Here is a 21122-nt window from a genome sequence, read left to right as displayed (position 1 = left end):
AGAACAATCTGGCGAGGACTGGCAGGAAAGCTGGTGTTCTTGTACTGTGGGTTGATTAGGTGATTGTTGACAGGTGCAGAGTGCAGAGTGGAGAGTGAGACCAGGTGCCTGATGAGGAAGCCGCGCCCCTGCCACACCCACAGGCAGGGGAGGGGGAGACCCAGGGAAAGCAGAACACTGAAAAACTCCTGGAGTCAAGGCCAGAGACGTGACACTAATACTCCGTAGTACATTGTCTCTTTGTCCCTCACTGCATTAGACTGATATACTATATACTGAGACTATAAAGTGTGTTACCTTCATCACAATGATCACATGTTTTGATGCTCCAGACACATTGTTTTTTTGTCTGAGATGTCTCTCTTGATAGTAAAGGTTGCTGACCCCTGGGTTAAGAGGAAAGCATCGTTCTCCGCCTGCTGGCTGGATGAACTGAACCTGTTCTTCCACTCTGCTTCTACTGGGCGGAGATGTTTGTGTTGTGTTCTCTTTAGTCGTCTCCAGTCTGTGGACTCACTCATCAGCTGCTCTTCATCCTTTCCTCTTCTCCTCCATCTCCTCCCAGGCTGAGTGTTTGCTTAGATTTCCTCCATCATCACATTGACATTTACTGCCAGTTTGTCGTCTAGAGTGATCACAGCTTCCAGCAGCTGCAGGCTGATTCACACAGAAACGTGGGTGAGATTCTGTCTTTGTGTATATTTTGCAGATGTAGGCTAATAGTGCCAAAGGTGAGGCCAACCCAATGCGTCAGATTATGCAATGCAATTTTCCTAATCTCCTCAGTGGAGAATGAGAGATGCTGGATTAAAGCAGAGAGTTAGCTGCAGACCGGGGGAAACCCGTGAAAGAAGGCCGTTATTAGAGATTACTAGGAGAAGGACTGTTTGACGACCCAGATACTGTGTCTGCTGAAGCTTGACAAGATGCAAAGAAACCACATCGGAGGAACGTGGAGTTGTTTCTGTGTGTTGTGATGCCAGAAGTCACAATCATGTTGGACTGCTGGGGTTAAAAGGGAAACTAGTTTCTCTCCCTGCTTGTGGATCTGCTCAGTGGTTTGGTGACTGGCTTACTGAGGGTTCACATTCTCTTTCAGCTGCTTGCAGTAAAGCCTTTTGAACCTCTTTTACCCGACGGACCCGGTATCGGTACCGGTACCGGTACCGGTCCAGCTGAGCTGTGTTAAAAGCTTCATTAAATGCTGTGTTGGTGTTTTGTGTGACTAGTCTGTAACAGACGAGGCCTTAACGCCACTAAAACAACACTCACACTGGATTTAGTCCAAACGAGGTTTGACTCACAATCATTTCCATATTGTAGTTACTAAATCAACGCAGGAGAAACTCTATCTTTACTTTATAATATTATTATATTGAATGTTCATACTTGACTTTGTTCTCTTCTTTACATTGTTATTGATCTGATCTGTTATTATCTACTTCATCATATTTCATTATTATAATAAAACTATCTGTTATCTATTTAACGATCTATTGGACTCCATCTGGAGTCTGAATTATACAACGGAGGAGTTTATTACTGATGTTCTACTGATGCACAATGGTAGAATGTGATGATGCACAATGGTAGAATGAGATGATGCACAATGGTAGAATGAGATGATGCTCAATGGTAGAATGAGATGATGCACAATGGTAGAATGTGATGATGCACAATGGTAGAATGAGATGATGCACAATGGTAGAATGAGATGATGCACAGGGTGAATGTGATGATGCAAAATGGGAGAATGTGAAGATGCACAATGGTAGAATGTGATGATGCACAATGGGAGAATGTGAAGATGCACAATGGTAGAATGAGATGATGCACAATGGTAGAATGTGATGATGCACAATGGTAGAATGAGATGATGCACAATGGGAGAATGTGAAGATGCACAATGGTAGAATGAGATGATGCACAATGGTAGAATGTGATGATGCACAGGGTGAATGTGATGATGCACAATGGTAGAATGTGATGATGCACAGGGTGAATGTGATGATGCACAGGGTGAATGTGATGATGCACAATGGTAGAATGTGATGATGCACAATAGTAGAATGAGATGATGCACAATGGTAGAATGTGATGATGCACAATGGTAGAATGAGATGATGCACAATGGTAGAATGTGATGATGCACAATGGTAGAATGAGATGATGCACAATGGTAGAATGAGATGATGCTCAATGGTAGAATGAGATGATGCACAATGGTAGAATGTGATGATGCACAATGGTAGAATGAGATGATGCACAATGGTAGAATGAGATGATGCACAGGGTGAATGTGATGATGCAAAATGGGAGAATGTGAAGATGCACAATGGTAGAATGTGATGATGCACAATGGGAGAATGTGAAGATGCACAATGGTAGAATGAGATGATGCACAATGGTAGAATGTGATGATGCACAATGGTAGAATGAGATGATGCACAATGGGAGAATGTGAAGATGCACAATGGTAGAATGAGATGATGCACAATGGTAGAATGTGATGATGCACAGGGTGAATGTGATGATGCACAATGGTAGAATGTGATGATGCACAGGGTGAATGTGATGATGCACAGGGTGAATGTGATGATGCACAATGGTAGAATGTGATGATGCACAATAGTAGAATGAGATGATGCACAATGGTAGAATGTGATGATGCACAATGGTAGAATGAGATGATGCACAATGGTAGAATGTGATGATGCACAATGGTAGAATGTGTTGATGCACAATGGTAGAATGCGATGGTGCTCAGGGTGAATGTCATGGTTAAAGGCTCCATTGTGTGCCCATAGCCTCCTGTAGTGGATATCAGGAGGATTTTAGAGTCAGATTCACTTTCAAGAGGTAGAAAACCCATTTGGCACACTTTGGGTATCCCAGTGGTCCAGATGGAGAAGCCTCCTGGTCCTATCCTGACTAAACCTTTGGGTATCCCAGTGGTCCAGATGGAGAGTCCTCCTGGTCCTATCCTGACTAAACCCTTTGGGTATCCCAGTGTCCAGATGGAGAGTCCTCCTGGTCCTATCCTGACTAAAACCTTTGGGTATCCCAGTGGCCCAGATGGAGAGTCCTCCTGGTCCTATCCTGACTAAACCTTTGGGTATCCCAGTGGTCCAGACGGAGAGTCCTCCTGGTCCTATCCTGACTAAACCTTTGGGTATCCCAGTGGTCCAGACGGAGAGTCCTCCTGGTCCTATCCTGACTAAACCTTTGGGTATCCCAGTGGTCCAGATGGAGAGTCCTCCTGGTCCTATCCTGACTAAACCTTTGGGTATCCCAGTGGTCCAGACGGAGAGTCCTCCTGGTCCTATCCTGACTAAACCTTTGGGTATCCCAGTGGTCCAGATGGAGAGTCCTCCTGGTCCTATCCTGACTAAACCTTTGGGTATCCCAGTGGTCCAGACGGAGAGTCCTCCTGGTCCTATCCTGACTAAACCCTTTGGGTATCCCAGTGGTCCAGACGGAGAGTCCTCCTGGTCCTATCCTGACTAAACCTTTGGGTATCCCAGTGGTCCAGACGGAGAGTCCTCCTGGTCCTATCCTGACTAAACCTTTGGGTATCCCAGTGGTCCAGATGGAGAGTCCTCCTGGTCCTATCCTGACTAAACCTTTGGGTATCCCAGTGGTCCAGATGGAGAGTCCTCCTGGTCCTATCCTGACTAAACCCTTTGGGTATCCCAGTGGTCCAGACGGAGAGTCCTCCTGGTCCTATCCTGACTAAACCTTTGGGTATCCCAGTGGTCCAGATGGAGAGTCCTCCTGGTCCTATCCTGACTAAACCTTTGGGTATCCCAGTGGTCCAGATGGAGAGTCCTCCTGGTCCTATCCTGACTAAACCTTTGGGTATCCCAGTGGTCCAGATGGAGAGTCCTCCTGGTCCTATCCTGACTAAACCTTTGGGTATCCCAGTGGTCCAGATGGAGAGTCCTCCTGGTCCTATCCTGACTAAACCCTTTGGGTATCCCAGTGGTCCAGATGGAGAGTCCTCCTGGTCCTATCCTGACTAAACCTTTGGGTATCCCAGTGGTCCAGATGGAGAGTCCTCCTGGTCCTATCCTGACTAAACCTTTGGGTATCCCAGTGGTCCAGATGGAGAGTCCTCCTGGTCCTATCCTGACTAAACCCTTTGGGTATCCCAGTGGTCCAGATGGAGAGTCCTCCTGGTCCTATCCTGACTAAACCCTTTGGGTATCCCAGTGGTCCAGATGGAGAGTCCTCCTGGTCCTATCCTGACTAAACCTTTGGGTATCCCAGTGGTCCAGATGGAGAGTCCTCCTGGTCCTATCCTGACTAAACCCTTTGGGTATCCCAGTGGTCCAGATGGAGAGTCCTCCTGGTCCTATCCTGACTAAACCTTTGGGTATCCCAGTGGTCCAGATGGAGAGTCCTCCTGGTCCTATCCTTACTAAACCTTTGTAGAATCTATGTGCTTTGTGTTATTTATATTGTAGTCAGTTGTAGTGGAGGAGTTGCTGAATGAATTCAGAGGCGTCTCTGTGCACGGCATCGTTGCTATAATGGTGTTATCCACTGTCTCATCTAGAGAACAGTTTAGGAGAGGATAACAATGTGAATGTTTCCTTTGGTTCATCCCAGTTTACTCCGGCAGAGTACCAGTCACCATGTTACTGACACTGGGGATGAATCCTCTGAGGTCTTATCTCTCCATAGAGATCAGGATCATGCAGATAGACCTGCTAGTGGAGCTCTTCTTCAGTTATTCTGGGTCTGTCTGTCTAGGAGAACCTTCCAGCACCCTAAAGGGCTGTAGAGGTTAATAAATCAGCACCGCTCCGACTGATGGAGCTACAAACGTCTGCACAGGAGTAGATCTTAGTCAGGAGGGAAATGTTGTTGAATTGTCAGAAAGATTCTCACCAAAATGTGCAGCGCCAAGCAGAAGTCCCTTCTTATAATCAGCGTTTCCAGATGTACAATAATTATCATATCTGTACTACCAATAACGCCAAAAGTGCCATAATGTACAATCATTTGACCATTTTGTGACATTAGTAGTTTGTTTTAGTCTCATTTTGATGAATCATATGTCTGTGTTTATGGAATCATGATGTCGGCTATGATGTTGATGAACTTGACTCTCGGCTGTCGTTCTCTCTCCTGCTGCTCGACGCTCATTTGAAGAGAGTTTACATGAGAGATAGCTTTGAAGGCATTCGGGTATTTATTTAATAAGCTTAGCTCATGGCCTGAACTGTTTTCATGCAGAATATGAGCCGGCCTCCAGTCGGGCTGTCTTTAGTGATTCTCTCAGGTCTTGTTGTGTTGTAGTGATTTCTCTCAGGTCTTGTTGTATTGTAGTGATTCTCTCAGGTCTTGTTGTGTTGTAGTGATTTCTCTCAGGTCTTGTTGTGTTGTAGTGATTTCTCTCAGGTCTTGTTGTGTTGTAGTGATTCTCTCAGGTCTTGTTGTCTTGTAGTGATTCTCTCAGGTCTTGTTGTGTTGTAGTGATTTCTCTCAGGTCTTGTTGTGTTGTAGTGATTTCTCTCAGGTCTTGTTGTGTTGTAGTGATTCTCTCAGGTCTTGTTGTGTTGTAGTGATTTCTCTCAGGTCTTGTTGTGTTGTAGTGATTTCTCTCAGGTCTTGTTGTGTTGTAGTGATTCTCTCAGGTCTTGTTGTGTTGTAGTGATTTCTCTCAGGTCTTGTTGTGTTGTAGTGATTCTCTCAGGTCTTGTTGTGTTGTAGTGATTCTCTCAGGTCTTGTTGTCTTGTAGTGATTCTCTCAGGTCTTGTTGTGTTGTAGTGATTCTCTCAGGTCTTGTTGTATTGTAGTGATTTCTCTCAGGTCTTGTTGTGTTGTAGTGATTTCTCTCAGGTCTTGCTGTCTGGTAGTGATTTCTCTCAGGTCTTGTTGTCTTGTAGTGATTTCTCTCAGGTCTTGTTGTGTTGTAGTGATTTCTCTCAGGTCTTGCTGTCTGGTAGTGATTTCTCTCAGGTCTTGTTGTGTTGTAGTGATTTCTCTCAGGTCTTGTTGTGTTGTAGTGATTTCTCTCAGGTCTTGTTGTGTTGTAGTGATTTCTCTCAGGTCTTGTTGTGTTGTAGTGATTTCTCTCAGGTCTTGTTGTATTGTAGTGATTCTCTCAGGTCTTGTTGTGTTGTAGTGATTCTCTCAGGTCTTGTTGTGTTGTAGTGATTTCTCTCAGGTCTTGTTGTATTGTAGTGATTCTCTCAGGTCTTGTTGTGTTGTAGTGATTTCTCTCAGGTCTTGTTGTGTTGTAGTGATTTCTCTCAGGTCTTGTTGTGTTGTAGTGATTCTCTCAGGTCTTGTTGTCTTGTAGTGATTCTCTCAGGTCTTGTTGTGTTGTAGTGATTTCTCTCAGGTCTTGTTGTGTTGTAGTGATTTCTCTCAGGTCTTGTTGTGTTGTAGTGATTCTCTCAGGTCTTGTTGTGTTGTAGTGATTTCTCTCAGGTCTTGTTGTGTTGTAGTGATTTCTCTCAGGTCTTGTTGTGTTGTAGTGATTCTCTCAGGTCTTGTTGTGTTGTAGTGATTTCTCTCAGGTCTTGTTGTGTTGTAGTGATTCTCTCAGGTCTTGTTGTGTTGTAGTGATTCTCTCAGGTCTTGTTGTGTTGTAGTGATTTCTCTCAGGTCTTGTTGTGTTGTAGTGATTCTCTCAGGTCTTGTTGTATTGTAGTGATTTCTCTCAGGTCTTGTTGTGTTGTAGTGATTTCTCTCAGGTCTTGCTGTCTGGTAGTGATTTCTCTCAGGTCTTGTTGTCTTGTAGTGATTTCTCTCAGGTCTTGTTGTGTTGTAGTGATTTCTCTCAGGTCTTGCTGTCTGGTAGTGATTTCTCTCAGGTCTTGTTGTGTTGTAGTGATTTCTCTCAGGTCTTGTTGTGTTGTAGTGATTTCTCTCAGGTCTTGTTGTGTTGTAGTGATTCTCTCAGGTCTTGTTGTGTTGTAGTGATTCTCTCAGGTCTTGTTGTGTTGTAGTGATTTCTCTCAGGTCTTGTTGTGTTGTAGTGATTTCTCTCAGGTCTTGTTGTGTTGTAGTGATTTCTCTCAGGTCTTGTTGTCTTGTAGTGATTTCTCTCAGGTCTTGTTGTCTGGTAGTGATTTCTCTCAGGTCTTGTTGTCTTGTAGTGATTTCTCTCAGGTCTTGTTGTCTTGTAGTGATTTCTCTCAGGTCTTGTTGTATTGTAGTGATTCTCTCAGGTCTTGCTGTCCTGGTGTTTTATCTGGTGAACTCTGCAGACAGTCAGTCATGCAGATGGTTCTTGCTGTTTACCACGGTGTTGTTGTGCTCTCTTCCAGCAGAAGGAGGGGAACATGACGGCTGATCTGGAGGCTTCTCCGCCCGCCAGACAGGAGAATTCTGCCATCCAGTGTCGAGACGTGTGCCGCTCGTACGGCAAACTGAAGGTCCTCGGCAACCTCAACCTGACTGTGCCACAGGGACAGATGTGAGTGGAGCGCACCGACTCAAACCTGTTTTCATTGATCCATTAGACATTTATCTGTCTGTCAAAACTGAATCAGTCCTATCTGTCCTTGTGCCTGGACATTGACTGTGTTTGTCTGGTCAATTAAAACTATTGTTTTTACAGTGGACGTGTTAAACAAAGGCAGTGATAGAGAATCAGAGAAAATAGAAACAAGAAAAGATGGCAGTTTGCAGAACTACAAATAACAAGAAGTATTGAAAAGCTAACTACACCCAACTCTTAATAAGATATACTGTTAGTTGTATTTTACACCTCCACCTCTCCCTTATAGCTCTAAACAGACACAAGCACTGGACACGTTTACATTCTCATTTTCATTTATCATAGTTGTAGGTCTATGGTACGACGCTACGACGCTACCACGGAGTATTAGGGCCACATTGAGGAGAAAAATAAACCTGAGATTTAGAGAATAAAGTCATAATATTATAGAGTAGTTATTTTACGTGTTATTTTCTTTTTTCTCTTAAAGTTATGACTTTATTCTTGGAAAGTTATGACTTTATTGTGTAAATCTCAGATGTTGTTTCCCTCAATGTGGCCCTAATACTCTGTATTACATTGTCTCTTTGTCCCTCACTGCATTAGACTGATATATTATATACTTAGACTATAAACTGTGTTACCTTCATCACAATGATCACATGTTTTGCGGCTCCAGACAGATTGTTTTTTGCCTAAAATGTCTCTTTAGATAGTAAAGGTTGCTGACCCCTGACCCCTGACCCCTGACCTGGCTGAAACCAGTCTGCTCACCTTTGAAGTGATAAATATGAACAAGTCAGTCAAAGCCACCAGGAGGTCAGGAGGTAGCAGGTTAGAAATGTGCTGAATGACAAAGCTGATGTGTTTTTTTTTGTGATAAGAGACAGTAGAGTCTCGTCTTTAGTGAGATGTTCTGAAAACAGTAGAACATGTTCTCTTTAACCAGCAGAGTCCATGAAGCTCAGTTTTGTTGAAGACACTGACGAGGATCTCTTTAAGCTCGTCCCGTGTCAGATTGTATCAACACTCTCTCTAACGTTTCCTCTGGATTCACCTTCGTAATGACTGACTAGTTATCTGTTAATAAATCCACACGCTGTTTACTCTAAAGACGACATGACAAACACAAACTCTCACAACGTTACCAGTTATAAACTGATTCAGAGAGCCGTCTAGTTTGATCTAAAATGTTTTTTGTGTTGCAGTTACGGCCTTTTGGGACCCAGCGGATGTGGGAAGACCACACTTCTGAAATGCATCGTGGGAACTCTGAAAATCTCTCGGGGTCACATCTCCGTGTTGGGGAAGCCACCTGCGTATCCCGGTCACGACGTGCCAGGGAGGATGGTCGGGTACATGCCGCAGGTAAACGCCACTTCTTACAAATCAATCTTTCATTTAAAGAGAAACGTTATCGTCTCCGACCAAAACTCCGGCGTCTCCCCCGTTCCCTCCGGCCGCGGTCGGGAGGCTGAGGCGGGAAAAGCCAACACTAGGATCAGCATTGATTCATGGAGAGACCTTGGTCTGGTCAGCTAACATTACTGCCAAGCAGCTGGAATATAGAGTGATATTGTGCTTTTAGCTGACGTGTGTCTCCTCACTGTGTTGAGCGATGCTCCTTCATGTCTATGTAGAGCGAGCACAAGCGCCAGCAACAGGACGCTGACTTTAGTTGACTTAACGGACACAGGTGAAGCTGTTAACAACACATTTCTGATTCTTACTAACACTCCCTTTAAAACAAAATGAAATATGAGTTTCTAGCAACACCTCCCCTCACTGATCTTTGTGTTGAACAGGAGCTGGCATTGTACAACGAGTTCACCATCGCTAACACCCTGACCTTCTTCGGCCGAATCCACGGCCTGACGTCGAAGGAAACCCAGGCTCGCATGGACTTCCTCATAGACTTCCTGGATCTACCTCAGAAGCACAGTCTGGTCCGAAACCTCAGGTAAAACCACCACATGTAGTTGGGGATGCACCGATACCAGTATCAGTACCAGAGTTTAACACGCAACGCAGCTTGTTGTGCAGGACTGAATGGAGGTCCGTTCTATAGTGCATCATACTGCTGCAGTTACACCTAAAATAGGATTTATATAGATGTTAGATACAGACAGTTTATACCCGTGGACTTTGACTCCTGAACTACCCGAATTAACGTGCACACACACACACACACACACACACACACACACACACAGATGTATGACGTTCAATCTATATGCTGTAAGGAAGTTCCTCTTTGTGTTGTAAAGTTTAACAACTTGTGCATACTGGATGTTAAACTTGTTCTCTCATTTACCAAAGTAAAGTATTCATCATGTTTATTGTGCCACTAAACAGATTAACCAGATGATCGTCTGTATGTTCAGACTGAGTCTTGTTTTCTGCCAACTTCCTGCTGCCCATGTTGTTTCTGGCAGCTCATCTCTCTCCACCCAACATACAGAACCTCCACTAAAACAACTACTCACATCTCTATCCTTTCCTTTCCCCCAGAGGAAGACACAAAGACCAAAACAAGCTTGTTCTCATAAAAGCCATAAAAGGAAACAATCAAGCACCAAATATGTCTAAATAAGACCTCTGCTTTAAAGCTATGTTTGAAAGCGTGACCTGATGTGAACTCGTCAGCTGCTGCAAGACGTGAGAGAAGATGTTGTTGTGATCTCTCCAATAAGAGATCAATAAAAGCGGTGGAGTACTTTATGGTGCTTTATTGGAGGAGGAATAATCAGCGTCTCTTGTTACAGCGCTTGATTCACATCCCTGATTCATTACAAAGACCTTTCTGTTCCCAAAGAGGCCCCTCCGTCCAGCGTTCACCAGCCGGTCATGCTATATTTATGTCATGTTGCTGAGCTGGAAGCTGGCAGAGAGGATTCACTGGGAAAAGGTGTTTTAGTTTTAAAGATGATGATGCAACAAGCTTCACCTCATCTCACCCAGGTTGTTTAAACCTTCCTCTGCATAATCAGAAAGACATTCCTGGTATGAATAAACACACCACGGTTACTCATCAGTCTGTTCACGCTTCATATCACGCTTTCTGTTGTCTTTAATACGAAGGAGGATCAAACATCTAATTAGAGATACATTCAGATGAATTGTTTTTTATGTTATCAATAAAATAAGGTCCTAAATAATCAAATGAAATCAGTGTTCTGTCCTCCCAACGCTCCTCTGGCTCAGGGCTTGTTGTTTTGCTCCGTGTTGTCAGGCCGGTTGGTCCTGCAGGTTTGGCTACCGGTATGCTGTATGCTCAGAGCGGGACGACATTCACCTGACTTAACCTTTGATCCTGTTTCTGTTTTCTCACTCTTCTCTGTGTGTGTTTCTGTGTGTGTGTGTGTGTGTGTGTGTGTGTGTTTCTATTTGTGTGTGTGTGTGTGTGTGTGTGTGTTTCTGTTTGTGTGTGTGTGTGTGTGTGTGTGTGTGTGTGTTTCTGTTTATGTGTGTGTGTGTGTGTGTGTGTGTGTGTTTCAGTGGTGGTCAGAAGCGCCGGGTGTCTCTCGGAGCGGCTCTGCTTCAGAATCCAGAGCTGCTCATCCTGGACGAACCGACAGTCGGAGTCGACCCCGTTCTCAGATCCAAGTATGTCACACACAGATGTACAGATTTTATTCCCACTCTGGCTGTTCTCCAATTTATGTCCCCTTTCAGAAAAGTACAGACCGAGATCACACACACTTACGTCGTTTCACACATCCTAATAACCCTAATAACTAGGGATGCACCGATACCGATACCGGTATCGGGTCGGATACTGTGCTCATGTACTTGTACTCGCAAAACGGCTCCGATACCACTTACCGGTGGTGCGCCCGACCCCGCTGGGCTGTGATCCCGCCTCAGCCGGCGCGCACCGGCCCTCACTTTCATTGGGCCACGGGGTTTTGCTTGCACCCTCTGACTCGGTCGTGCGTTAGACTCCTTGGTCCGTGTGTCGAGACGGGTCGGGTGGTTTGCAGACATCGCCAAAGACTCCTGGCACCTTTTATGTGGGCCGAGCCCTGCCCTGGGGGCACGACGCGGTCGGGGCGCACTGAGGACAGATAGATAGATAGATAGATAGATAGACAGATAGATAGTAACGTTATTGATTCCGAGGGAAATTCAAGATTCAGTCCAGCCCGGTCGACAGTCGTACTGGGAGCAGGGATCGTGTTCCAGGCACGACCAGCTGGGAGTAGGCCACGGGGAAGACCCAGGACTAGGTGGAGAGATGATATCTCCACTCTGGCCTGGGAACGTCTCGGGATCCCCCAGTCAGAGCTGGTTCATGCGGCCCGGGAAAGGGAAGTTTGGGGTCCCCTGCTGGAGCTGTTGCCCCCCCTGACCCGACCCGGATAAGAGGATGAAGATGAGTGAGTTTAGTGACAAGTAGGGTGACCAGGTGTCCCACTTTACAAGGGACTACACAGCATTTTTATCTCTTGTCCCACGTCCTACATATTGAGACGATGTCCCTCATATTTCATCGTCTCTAGTTTTCAGAAGTCAAACCGCTGCAGTCGGGCAGCTTGGCGGAGGTCGGCGCTCTCTGAGTGCCGTCAGAGTTTTCATTGTTGATTAATCAGTCGATAAAATGTCAGAAATTGGTGAACGTCTGTGTCCGTCTAACAACGTCCATGTTTCTAACTTCTAGTAAATAAGTCAGAACCGCCCCCCCCCCAGTCTCATTGTGTAATGTGTAATAGCTCCACGCCTCATCAGATCAGACGGCTGGCGGTTAAACTGCTGCTGGAGAAGCTGTGAGCTTTTTCAGACTGAGAGTTTTTAGTGAAAACCTGATTAGGTGTTACAGTATGTGATTTAGTTTGGTTTCCTCCGTCTCCTTTCTAGGATCTGGCAGCATCTGGTGGAGATTGTGAAGACGGGGAAAGTGTCTGTCATCATCACCACCCACTACATCGAGGAGGCCAGGCAAGCCAATGTGGTGAGAGAGTTCATACATGGACACATGCATGTACATAAACACACAAGGATAAATGAATTACACATGCCCACTAACAGGAATCAGGAGTACGGCTTCAGCATCAGTAGAACAAAGCAGCGCGTCTCCTGCTGGTCCTCACAGACAGACAATGAGTCCATTGATAATCGGCACTGTGTCAACTCTTTAGATGAAGTTCTTTATTAGTGTTGGCAGGAGGACAAAAGCTCTCACTGACTGAGAGGACACGAGGGACAGAACACGTCCTACAGAGTCTCTATAGAAGCTCTCTGGTGTTTTTATTTCACATGATGACGACCAAACAAACATCTTTAGTTCCAAGCTGGTTTTCTTTGGGTTCATGAATCAGTTTGAAGGATGAACAAATCCTATAAAAACAAAACTAGGGCTGCAATAACCATTATTTACATCGTCTATTAATCTGTCCATTACTTGTTTGGTTTATAAAATGTCAGAAGTCCAAGATGACGTCCTCAAATGTCTCATTTAGTCCAAAGATATTCAGTTCACTGTCACAGAGGAGGAAAGAAAACAGAACATATTCACATTTAAGAAACTGCAATCAGAGAATTTAGACTTTCTTTAGACACACACACACACACACACACACACACGTGTTGTGGTGAATGGTCACATGCCGTACCAGCAGGTTAATGGACTCTATACGTACAGTAAGACTACAGACATGTCACCTTCAGGCTGGTCAGACTAACGCTTGGCTCAGCATAAATCCAGTGATTCCATGAGTCCCATCATTGTTTCACAGTAATCTGCTTTGTATGTAAAGTCCATAAAACCCAGCGTGCTCTATGTGTGTACGTTTGTAGATTAAACCGCCACAAGTCACGTAGTTTTCTTTTTGTTTAAAGGTATAGTTTGGGAAATATGCTCATTAGCTTTCTCCTGGGAGTTAGACAGACTGATACCACTCTCAGCTCGTGTCTGTGTAATCCATACACAGAGTCATGTGAGAAGCCGTCACAGGAACCTGTTAGTAAAGCACGTTCAAAAAATACGTGGCAACTGATTGGATGAAGCATCTGTCAATCAAACTCCTGCCGAAGCCGGTCGGGAGAAGAGCGAAAACATCCTCAGTGTCGTTCTCTGCTCTTCTTTCAAACTAGAAATACCCTTCAGTTGTGATAGAACTGATGCTCTTGCCTCGTCTACGTTAACCTCTTCAGGAGCCGCCGCCGTTGTTTAGAAGCAACAGTCGCCTCTCTGTGTCATCAAGCCACGCCCACGGCGCTCAGCAGCTCCTCACAGGAGGCTGATTGGTCCGTGGTCTGGCTGCTTGGTTGGGTGTGGTTAGGAAAAGACGTTAGGACGTCATTTTTTGACTTTTTGACCGCAGCTAAGGTAGATCTTCATGTGATATGTGATCCAGCAATTCTCACAGGATCTCATGACATCGTGAGAATCCAGCTGCCGTGCAAGGTGACTCGGCTGTAGCTCCATACTTACAGACTATTAAAGCAGAGAAAAGTGTGAGCGGGTCATCAAGTCATTTTTTATTTGAAATGTAGCTCCATACTTCACATGAAGACATGACAGTGGTTTCCATCTTCTCATCTGACTCTTGTCGAGGAAGAGAATAAGTGTATTTCCCCAAATATCAAACTATTCCTGTAAGATTATATGGCCTTTATTTTCTGTGCATTCATAATGAACTTAAGGAAACAGGCAGAGGTGAAACAGATTTAACTAATACAAGATAAGAGATCAGATCTTCCTTTATTAGTCCCACGGTGGGGAAGTTACAGTGGACAGCATCAAAGAGGATATATACAGTATAGTGCAGAAACAAGAAGCATCAGTAAAAAACAAACAGCAAGATACAACAGTAAAACAAGCAAAACAAGATATGAACAATTTAAATAGAAGGAAATATAAAAATAGGAACAATATAAACAGAATTGATTATTACCAGACTATTAACATGATTGTACCAGTGGAAGAATGACATTACACAGTGAGAGTTACACCAGAGTCGTTTTGTTGTCTCAGCGTTGCAGAAGCTAAACTTTCACTTCTCTTTAGTGGTTCAATAATCTCCCACCATCACCCGTCCACCTCATGTCATCTGCTGGGAGACGAAAATAAAATGTTTTTCAAAGAAAACGTGTCTGCTGGTTTCAGATAGAAAATATTTTAACTGAACAAACACTAATGTGTGACCTCCGGACCGCAGCTCTGTGTGCACGTTCACTCACGTGCTGTTAGTTTACTTCTTTAAACTGACAATAAGAAAGTATGAGTTCAGATTACTTTTTATGTTCTCATCAGAGATACACTTAACAACATTACACTGAAGTACACTTGGCTTAGATTAGCAACTATACAGAGAAGTCTAAGTGAACGTGGCTTATACCGACAAGTATACAGACAAGTATATTTGTCTGAGTACTATAAGTTCACTTAAAGAAAACTCACAAGTAAACTTGAAAACTATTAAACTAGTAGTTTACTGAGAGTATACTTTAAAGTGTACTTTCAGTAAGTCAGTTATATAACTAGTGAACTAACAGTATACCTTTAAATTCATATTATATTTGCAGTGCAAGATACAACTTGGATGTAAACTAGTTGTGTACTCAAAGTTTACTACTCTTATATTTAAAGTTTATGAACTAAACAGTGGGCCAATTCAGTCCCAAGAAGTATTGAAGTAGTACACTTACAAGTATACTACTAGTACTTTGATATTAGTTTACTTTTCACATAAAGTATACCTGGGATTATACTTGAACTATACTTAAGTTTACTTCATCAAATAAACTTGAAGTGTACTTCTCATTGTGAGGATCCACTTGTGGTTTATCTCATACTGATTTGGGGATTATCTGCTGATGCAAACCTGAAATGAGAACACGAACAATACGTATAAAGTAGGGATACACCGATACTACCTTTTTTTCAGGCCGATTACAAGTACTTACTTTTGGGTACTCGCCGATACATGAGGACCTGAAAGATGGTGACGAGAGGTTAACGTCACGCGGCTGTAAAGTGGTATCGGTGCCGTTGTATCGGAGCTGTTTTTCGAGTACGAGTACATGAGCACAGTATCGGGCCCGATACCTGATACTGGTATCGGTATCGGTGCATCCCTAGTATAAAGTATGAAGAACCTGCAGACAGCGGTACTCTGCTCATTCATGTGATTGTGAAAAATGCTTTTAAACGTTTTTGTGAATCAACATTCACAGAGTGATCATTTGACTGTTTCCTGCTCCGTTTAGAACACGTGATGTGTCCCTGAGAGAACTTCATCAGTTTGGGTTTCACTGGAGAAACTATTGTCCCATTTGGTTTAAAATGCTGTTTAAGAAGCTTTTCTATTCTGCTCCGAGTCTGGACATAAAGATATAATACTTGTGGGGTTTTTGTGCCGTTGGTGACTTTAAGTTTGTCTTATCCAGAAACAAACATGAAAAAACGTCCACATTCTGCAGATAGACAAGAATATCATCCATAAATAAAACCTTTACTGAACAAACATCCTGTCTTTTCTCCAGGTGGGTCTCATGAGGAACGGCCGTCTGCTGGCTGAAGGACCTCCAGACGCCGTCATGAAACAGCACAGTGCCACGGTGAGTCCTCGTTAACACCCTCATGGGGTGCATGGACACCCTCATGGGGTGCATGGACACCCTCATGGGGTGCATGGACACCCTCATGGGGTGCATGGACACCCTCATGGGGTGCATGGACACCCGGGGATGCTGGTAGTCAGGGCGGCGGCGGGGAGGTTGTTCAGGGGACCACAAAGCAAGGCAGCGTTATCTACTGTAGCTAACGCATCTCATAAACAAGTCAAGGTGCTTTATATTAAAGCAGAATAAGACCAATGAAAGGGTTAAAGCTGAAACAAACCCGGCCTAAATGAGAGGAAGCAGTTTAATTAGAAGCAATGAACAAAGTCTAGATTTAAAGTTGACATGAATACTACTACAGATGTACGCAGGTGAGAATGAAACCGCTCTTCACCCACGTTACCGTTCTGCTGCAGACTCTGGAGCACGCCTTCCTGCAGCTGTGCCAGACGTCGGACCAGCTCGGCTCCAAACAGGGGTCCAGTCCGCCGGGCGCGCCGCTGGAGAACAGCCAATCCTTCGAGAGCGGGCGGGACGAGAGTCGGCCGATCCTCGAGGTCGGACCGGGAGCTGCAGAGGAACTTCCCAAATATTCAGGTACTAGTTTTAAGCTTGTAATAAATGTAAATACATGCAGCGGTAAACGTCGTCACAGTGAGACGAGACCTAACCATTATTTCATTTCAACGTGAACGCTGAACGTCAGGCTGCAGACTGAGTTTACCGCTGTGACCAGCAGCAGCCATCGTCTCACGTCATGTTGCTGTTTCATACGTCTAATGATCCTGATCTTCACAGGTCATTAGACGTTATGGAAACGCAGACAGCAGTGGGCTGAATGAACCTTTTAGTATCTGAAAATAAAAATAACGATGTAAATAGTGAGCTTTCAGGGTGTGTGTTTGTGTGTGTTTGTGTGTGTTCAGCGGACTGGAAGGTTCGAGCCAGACACGTTCTGCCCAAGTGGAGAAACATCGCCGCCCTGATGATTAAAACCATGGTGCGGATGAAGAGGATGCCGGGGTACGTCCGACTTTGTTGTCCAGAAGGAAATATGTCTTGGACACGTGCAGTATATCTACTGTTAAGAAACACAATTAGTGCTCCATACATCCCCTACAGGACATGCTCAGACTGCTACCAACCAACTAATGTCACTTTTAATAGTAATATGTAGTAATGAATATCATAGCAGTGATTATGTGTGAATCCCTCGTTGCTGCGTTCTGCAGCTCGTTGTGTTTCCAGTTCCTGCTGCCCGTCATCCAGGTCTCTCTGATCTGTTTGTGTATCGGAGGAGACCCAAATGGGATCCAGGTCGCCGTGGTGAACAACGAGACCTCGCCCTCCTCTTACAGCCTATCGCTGCTCTCCTTCCTGGACAACGCCAGCGTGCACCAGGTATTCATTTATTAATACTCATCAGGCGTGATCACACCCGCCGGTTCTCGTGTTCATGTGTCACAACCAGAGAGGAAGTGGAAGGACTCGTTTCTGTATTTCTGCTCTGCAGCAGCTGATCACATTTATTTTCAGATTGTAACTTCAGACATCAGTCAGACGGTCACAGATACTGTTGCTCTCTGAAACGGTTCCAGAGAGGAAGTCACAGGCGTCTCTCCAGATGTTATATTTAACTTCACTTCTGTTGACAGCAGAACAAACACGAGACTTTCATTATCTAGGAAACCAGTGAACCACAACCGTTCAACGTACCGTAGAAAACACTAAAACACACACACACACCGCTCTCATCAAGCTGCTCAATAAACAGATAATAACTATTATGTATATATATATAGAGTATATATATATATATATTAGAGAACCGTGACTAGAGAACCAAACGGTTCTAATATATTAGGGATGGAACGGTTCAGGTAAAAAATCCAAACCGTTCGGTTCTCTAGTCGCGGTTCTCTAGTCGCGGTTAGTTCTGGTTGAGCTTGTGCTTCAAATACGTTGATGGCCTTATTCTATAATGACATCATATTTATATGAAAATAACAAAGCTGCATGTTTTGTTTGCACTAATGACTGTAGAAGACTTATTCTTTCAATTAAGATTTGACGATGAAGAAGAGTTGATGTTCCTTATGGAACCCATATTTTTGTTAAGGAAAACATTTGTTAACTTATTTTTGTCAAATAAATGAAAAGCCTGTTGAAATCAGAACACGACCTCCTCGCTGGAACAGAAATGAACCGAACCGAACCCCAAACCGTGATATGAACCCAACCGTGAGCTTTGTGAACCGTTCCACCCCTAGTATATAAATCTATATATATATATATATATAGATGTTTATTGTTCTTTATTGATCCGTAGGTGCCCGTGTCCCATTCGGATGCTTTCGATGGGATCTATAACGGAGAGTACTGGGGCGTCATCGGCTTCGGCAAGAACTTCACCAGCTACCTGACCAAGAGGTGAGCGGACCAGATGTTGGTCTCCTGGTTTAAAGTCCTGTGTGTTATTTGTTCTCGCTCTTTATTCTACGTCCCGTCACCAGCTCTGAGCGTCGCGTATCTACACAGATGTGTTTACGTTGCAGTCAGGACAGACGACATGGCGGCGTTCTGATTATTGTTCTTATTGCACGCCGAGTGACTTGTGAATGACGTAATCATTATTACCGTTCCAGATGTGCAGATGACTTGGAGACGATATGCAGAGAATCTAAATCTTCATCTTCTCGTCCCGTTTTGTTTTTGTTTGTATTCCAGTTTGTTGCTGAATGTTATAAACAGATGTTCAGATGATGTCCCTGATGTTACAGGATGATGCAGCGGCAGGTTTCCAGAGAGGTGGTTGATGGAGGATCAGTTCACGTCTGGCTGGACCTCACGAGTAAGATTTATCAGAGTTTTAGTTTTAGTTTTTACTGAAATGGGTCAATTTCATTACAACTGCATTGAACAACTGTCACTACAACGCATGGCAATAAACTCCTCGGTGCAATTTAAAGAAGTTTATAACTGAAGTGATGTTCTAGCATGTGGATGTGCTTTTTGTGGATTCAATTGAATTTAAATTCTTCACATCTGCCTATTTCATAACATTGTGAGGATTAACATGCACTATGCATGTAGAAAATATAGTGAACATGACCCAGATATCCTGGACTGTGAGTCTGCTGTTTCTGTTTTTAGATCGACAGGTTGCCGTTATGCTGCAGAAGAAACTCCACGAGGCCTTCCAGGTATTAATTAATATGTTTTCATCTGTTTGCTTCGTCAGCTGGAGCCTCGTGCAAATATCCAGATGTTGAGAGATACAATCAGAAATCATTCAACACATCCTTTTATTTATTTAAACTTTATTTATTTATAAATAAAGTTTATTATTATTATTATTTTATGATCAAAAGGGTTCCCAGCAATGTGAATGCTCTGACCACCTTGCCACCAATGAATGTTATTTAGAGGAGGACGTGCAACACCATGTCCTAAGTTGCTCCTGCAGTTTCTGCTTGTAGCAAAGGATCTCTGATGTTTATTTCACCATCATCATTATTATTATTATTATTATTATTATTATTATTATTATTATTGTTGGGTATTTTATTCCATTTAATTTTTATATTATTTTTAATTATCTATCTTAAGTGTTTTATTTAAGTGTAGCTATCTAAAGTGCTGTATAAATAAAGTTTATTATTATCATTATTTTATGATCAACATTATTATCATTATCTTTTTATTATTATTATTATTATTATTAACATATGTATAGGACTTTATTAGTTTTGAAGAGTGCTGTATAAATGAAGTTTATTCTTCTTATTCACTATATATTACTATACTAAATGTGTTTAAAGTTTATTACTGTGTCGTCTATTCGCAGGCTTTTGTGGAGAATAAGTTGGGCAGTATGTCGTACCTGGTGGCGCTGCCAATAAAGGTAGAAGAAGAAATAAATGAGCGTAATAACAAAACAGAAACACATAAAAAACACTACTTTGTAAACAAGCTGACGACAATACAGAAATATAATACACTCTGAACGCTGCATGTGTTAACGGACTGATTCATAAAGTCAGTTCTAATCATTTGTTTGTGTCGTCCTGCAGTTTGAAGAGCCGGTTTACGGCAGCTCAAACACAGACTTCACTACGTTTGTGACGCCCGGAGCCATTCTCAGGTCAGTGATATCAACTGTTGTTATATTATAATTATTATAATTATAATTATTATTATTATTATTATTATTATGTTATTATGTTATTATGTTATTACCAAACAGAATTAGAGAAGTTGAACAAGGTTTTATTGATTGAACCGGCAACCCTCCTAGCAACGCAGTCTTCTTTACCTTCACGACAACCTGCTGCCGTTTAACTTCCTCCTCTTCCTCCTCCTCCTCCTCCTCCTCCTCCTCCTCCTCCTCCTCCTCTTCCTCTTCCTCTTCCAGTATCACCTTCTACCTGGCCGTGGGCCTGACGGCTCTCTCCTTCGTCCTGGAGAGGAAGGAGGGCCTTTTGGACCGGTGCTGGGTCGCAGGTGAGGTCAAAGTTCACACTGCTCCTCCTACACAAACACAAAAGCTGCGTCCCAAAAGCTGCGTCCCAAAAGCTGCGTCCCAGGTCGTCATGGTAAATGAGAATCGTCTCTCAGTTCATCATCTGGTCAAATAAAGGTCAAATAAATAAATCAAATGAATAAATAAAACATTTGCTCTGAATCTTTAAATTCATTTAAATCCTTCGACTGAAGGCGATGATGTGTTCGTGATAGATATTTAATCCATCTGAAATATTGTTTAAATGTATATATGTATAATAACGTCTTGTTAACAGCTTCACCTGTGTCCGTTAAGTCAACGACAGCGTTGAGCGTTAAGCGTTAAGTCAGCGTCCTGTTGCTCGTGAACGAAGGTCCCTCCATGAATCGAAGGCCGGGCCGATGTTGATCCTAGTTTTCTCCCGACGGCGGTCGCCTTCCTGTTTTACAGACGAGCTTCACCAGATAGAACTTTGTTGTTTTTGTGCTTCCGTGGAGTTTGTGTTGGAGTCTGAGTTGAGGTGGCGGCTGGTCGTTCATTGCCGTTAATGGACTCCACCTCTAACCAAATGTAAGCTGTGGCTGCACGCTGTTAGT

The 21122-nt window shown here is 43.5% G+C and overlaps 1 protein-coding gene across 5 annotated transcripts in view; it reads left to right on the top strand.

Moving 5' to 3' along the window:
• abch1 (ATP-binding cassette, sub-family H, member 1) overlaps positions 1-21122 on the top strand; it is a 35513-nt gene that overhangs the window by 7257 nt on the left and 7134 nt on the right. For 2 of the 5 annotated variants that reach the window (XM_074647421.1, XM_074647423.1), the window contains exons 2-16: positions 7288-7433; positions 8666-8825; positions 9263-9417; positions 10956-11063; positions 12315-12408; positions 15945-16019; positions 16439-16619; positions 16949-17045; positions 17255-17423; positions 18352-18452; positions 18803-18873; positions 19176-19225; positions 19870-19926; positions 20096-20166; positions 20437-20525. In XM_074647421.1, the coding sequence (XP_074503522.1) occupies positions 7288-7433; positions 8666-8825; positions 9263-9417; positions 10956-11063; positions 12315-12408; positions 15945-16019; positions 16439-16619; positions 16949-17045; positions 17255-17423; positions 18352-18452; positions 18803-18873; positions 19176-19225; positions 19870-19926; positions 20096-20166; positions 20437-20525 (1624 nt within the window). Of the gene's footprint in view, positions 1-565; positions 675-7284; positions 7434-8665; positions 8826-9262; positions 9418-10955; positions 11064-12314; positions 12409-15944; positions 16020-16438; positions 16620-16948; positions 17046-17254; positions 17424-18351; positions 18453-18802; positions 18874-19175; positions 19226-19869; positions 19927-20095; positions 20167-20436; positions 20526-21122 lie in introns of all 5 variants that reach the window. The other 3 variants (XM_074647420.1, XM_074647422.1, XM_074647424.1) reach the window with 2 other exon arrangements.

Source organism: Sebastes fasciatus, chromosome 9 (assembly GCF_043250625.1).
Source record: "Sebastes fasciatus isolate fSebFas1 chromosome 9, fSebFas1.pri, whole genome shotgun sequence".
Lineage (NCBI taxonomy): Eukaryota > Metazoa > Chordata > Actinopteri > Perciformes > Sebastidae > Sebastes > Sebastes fasciatus.
The sequence above is the reverse complement of the archived record's forward strand: the minus strand, read 5'-3'. Positions and strand labels throughout refer to the sequence as shown.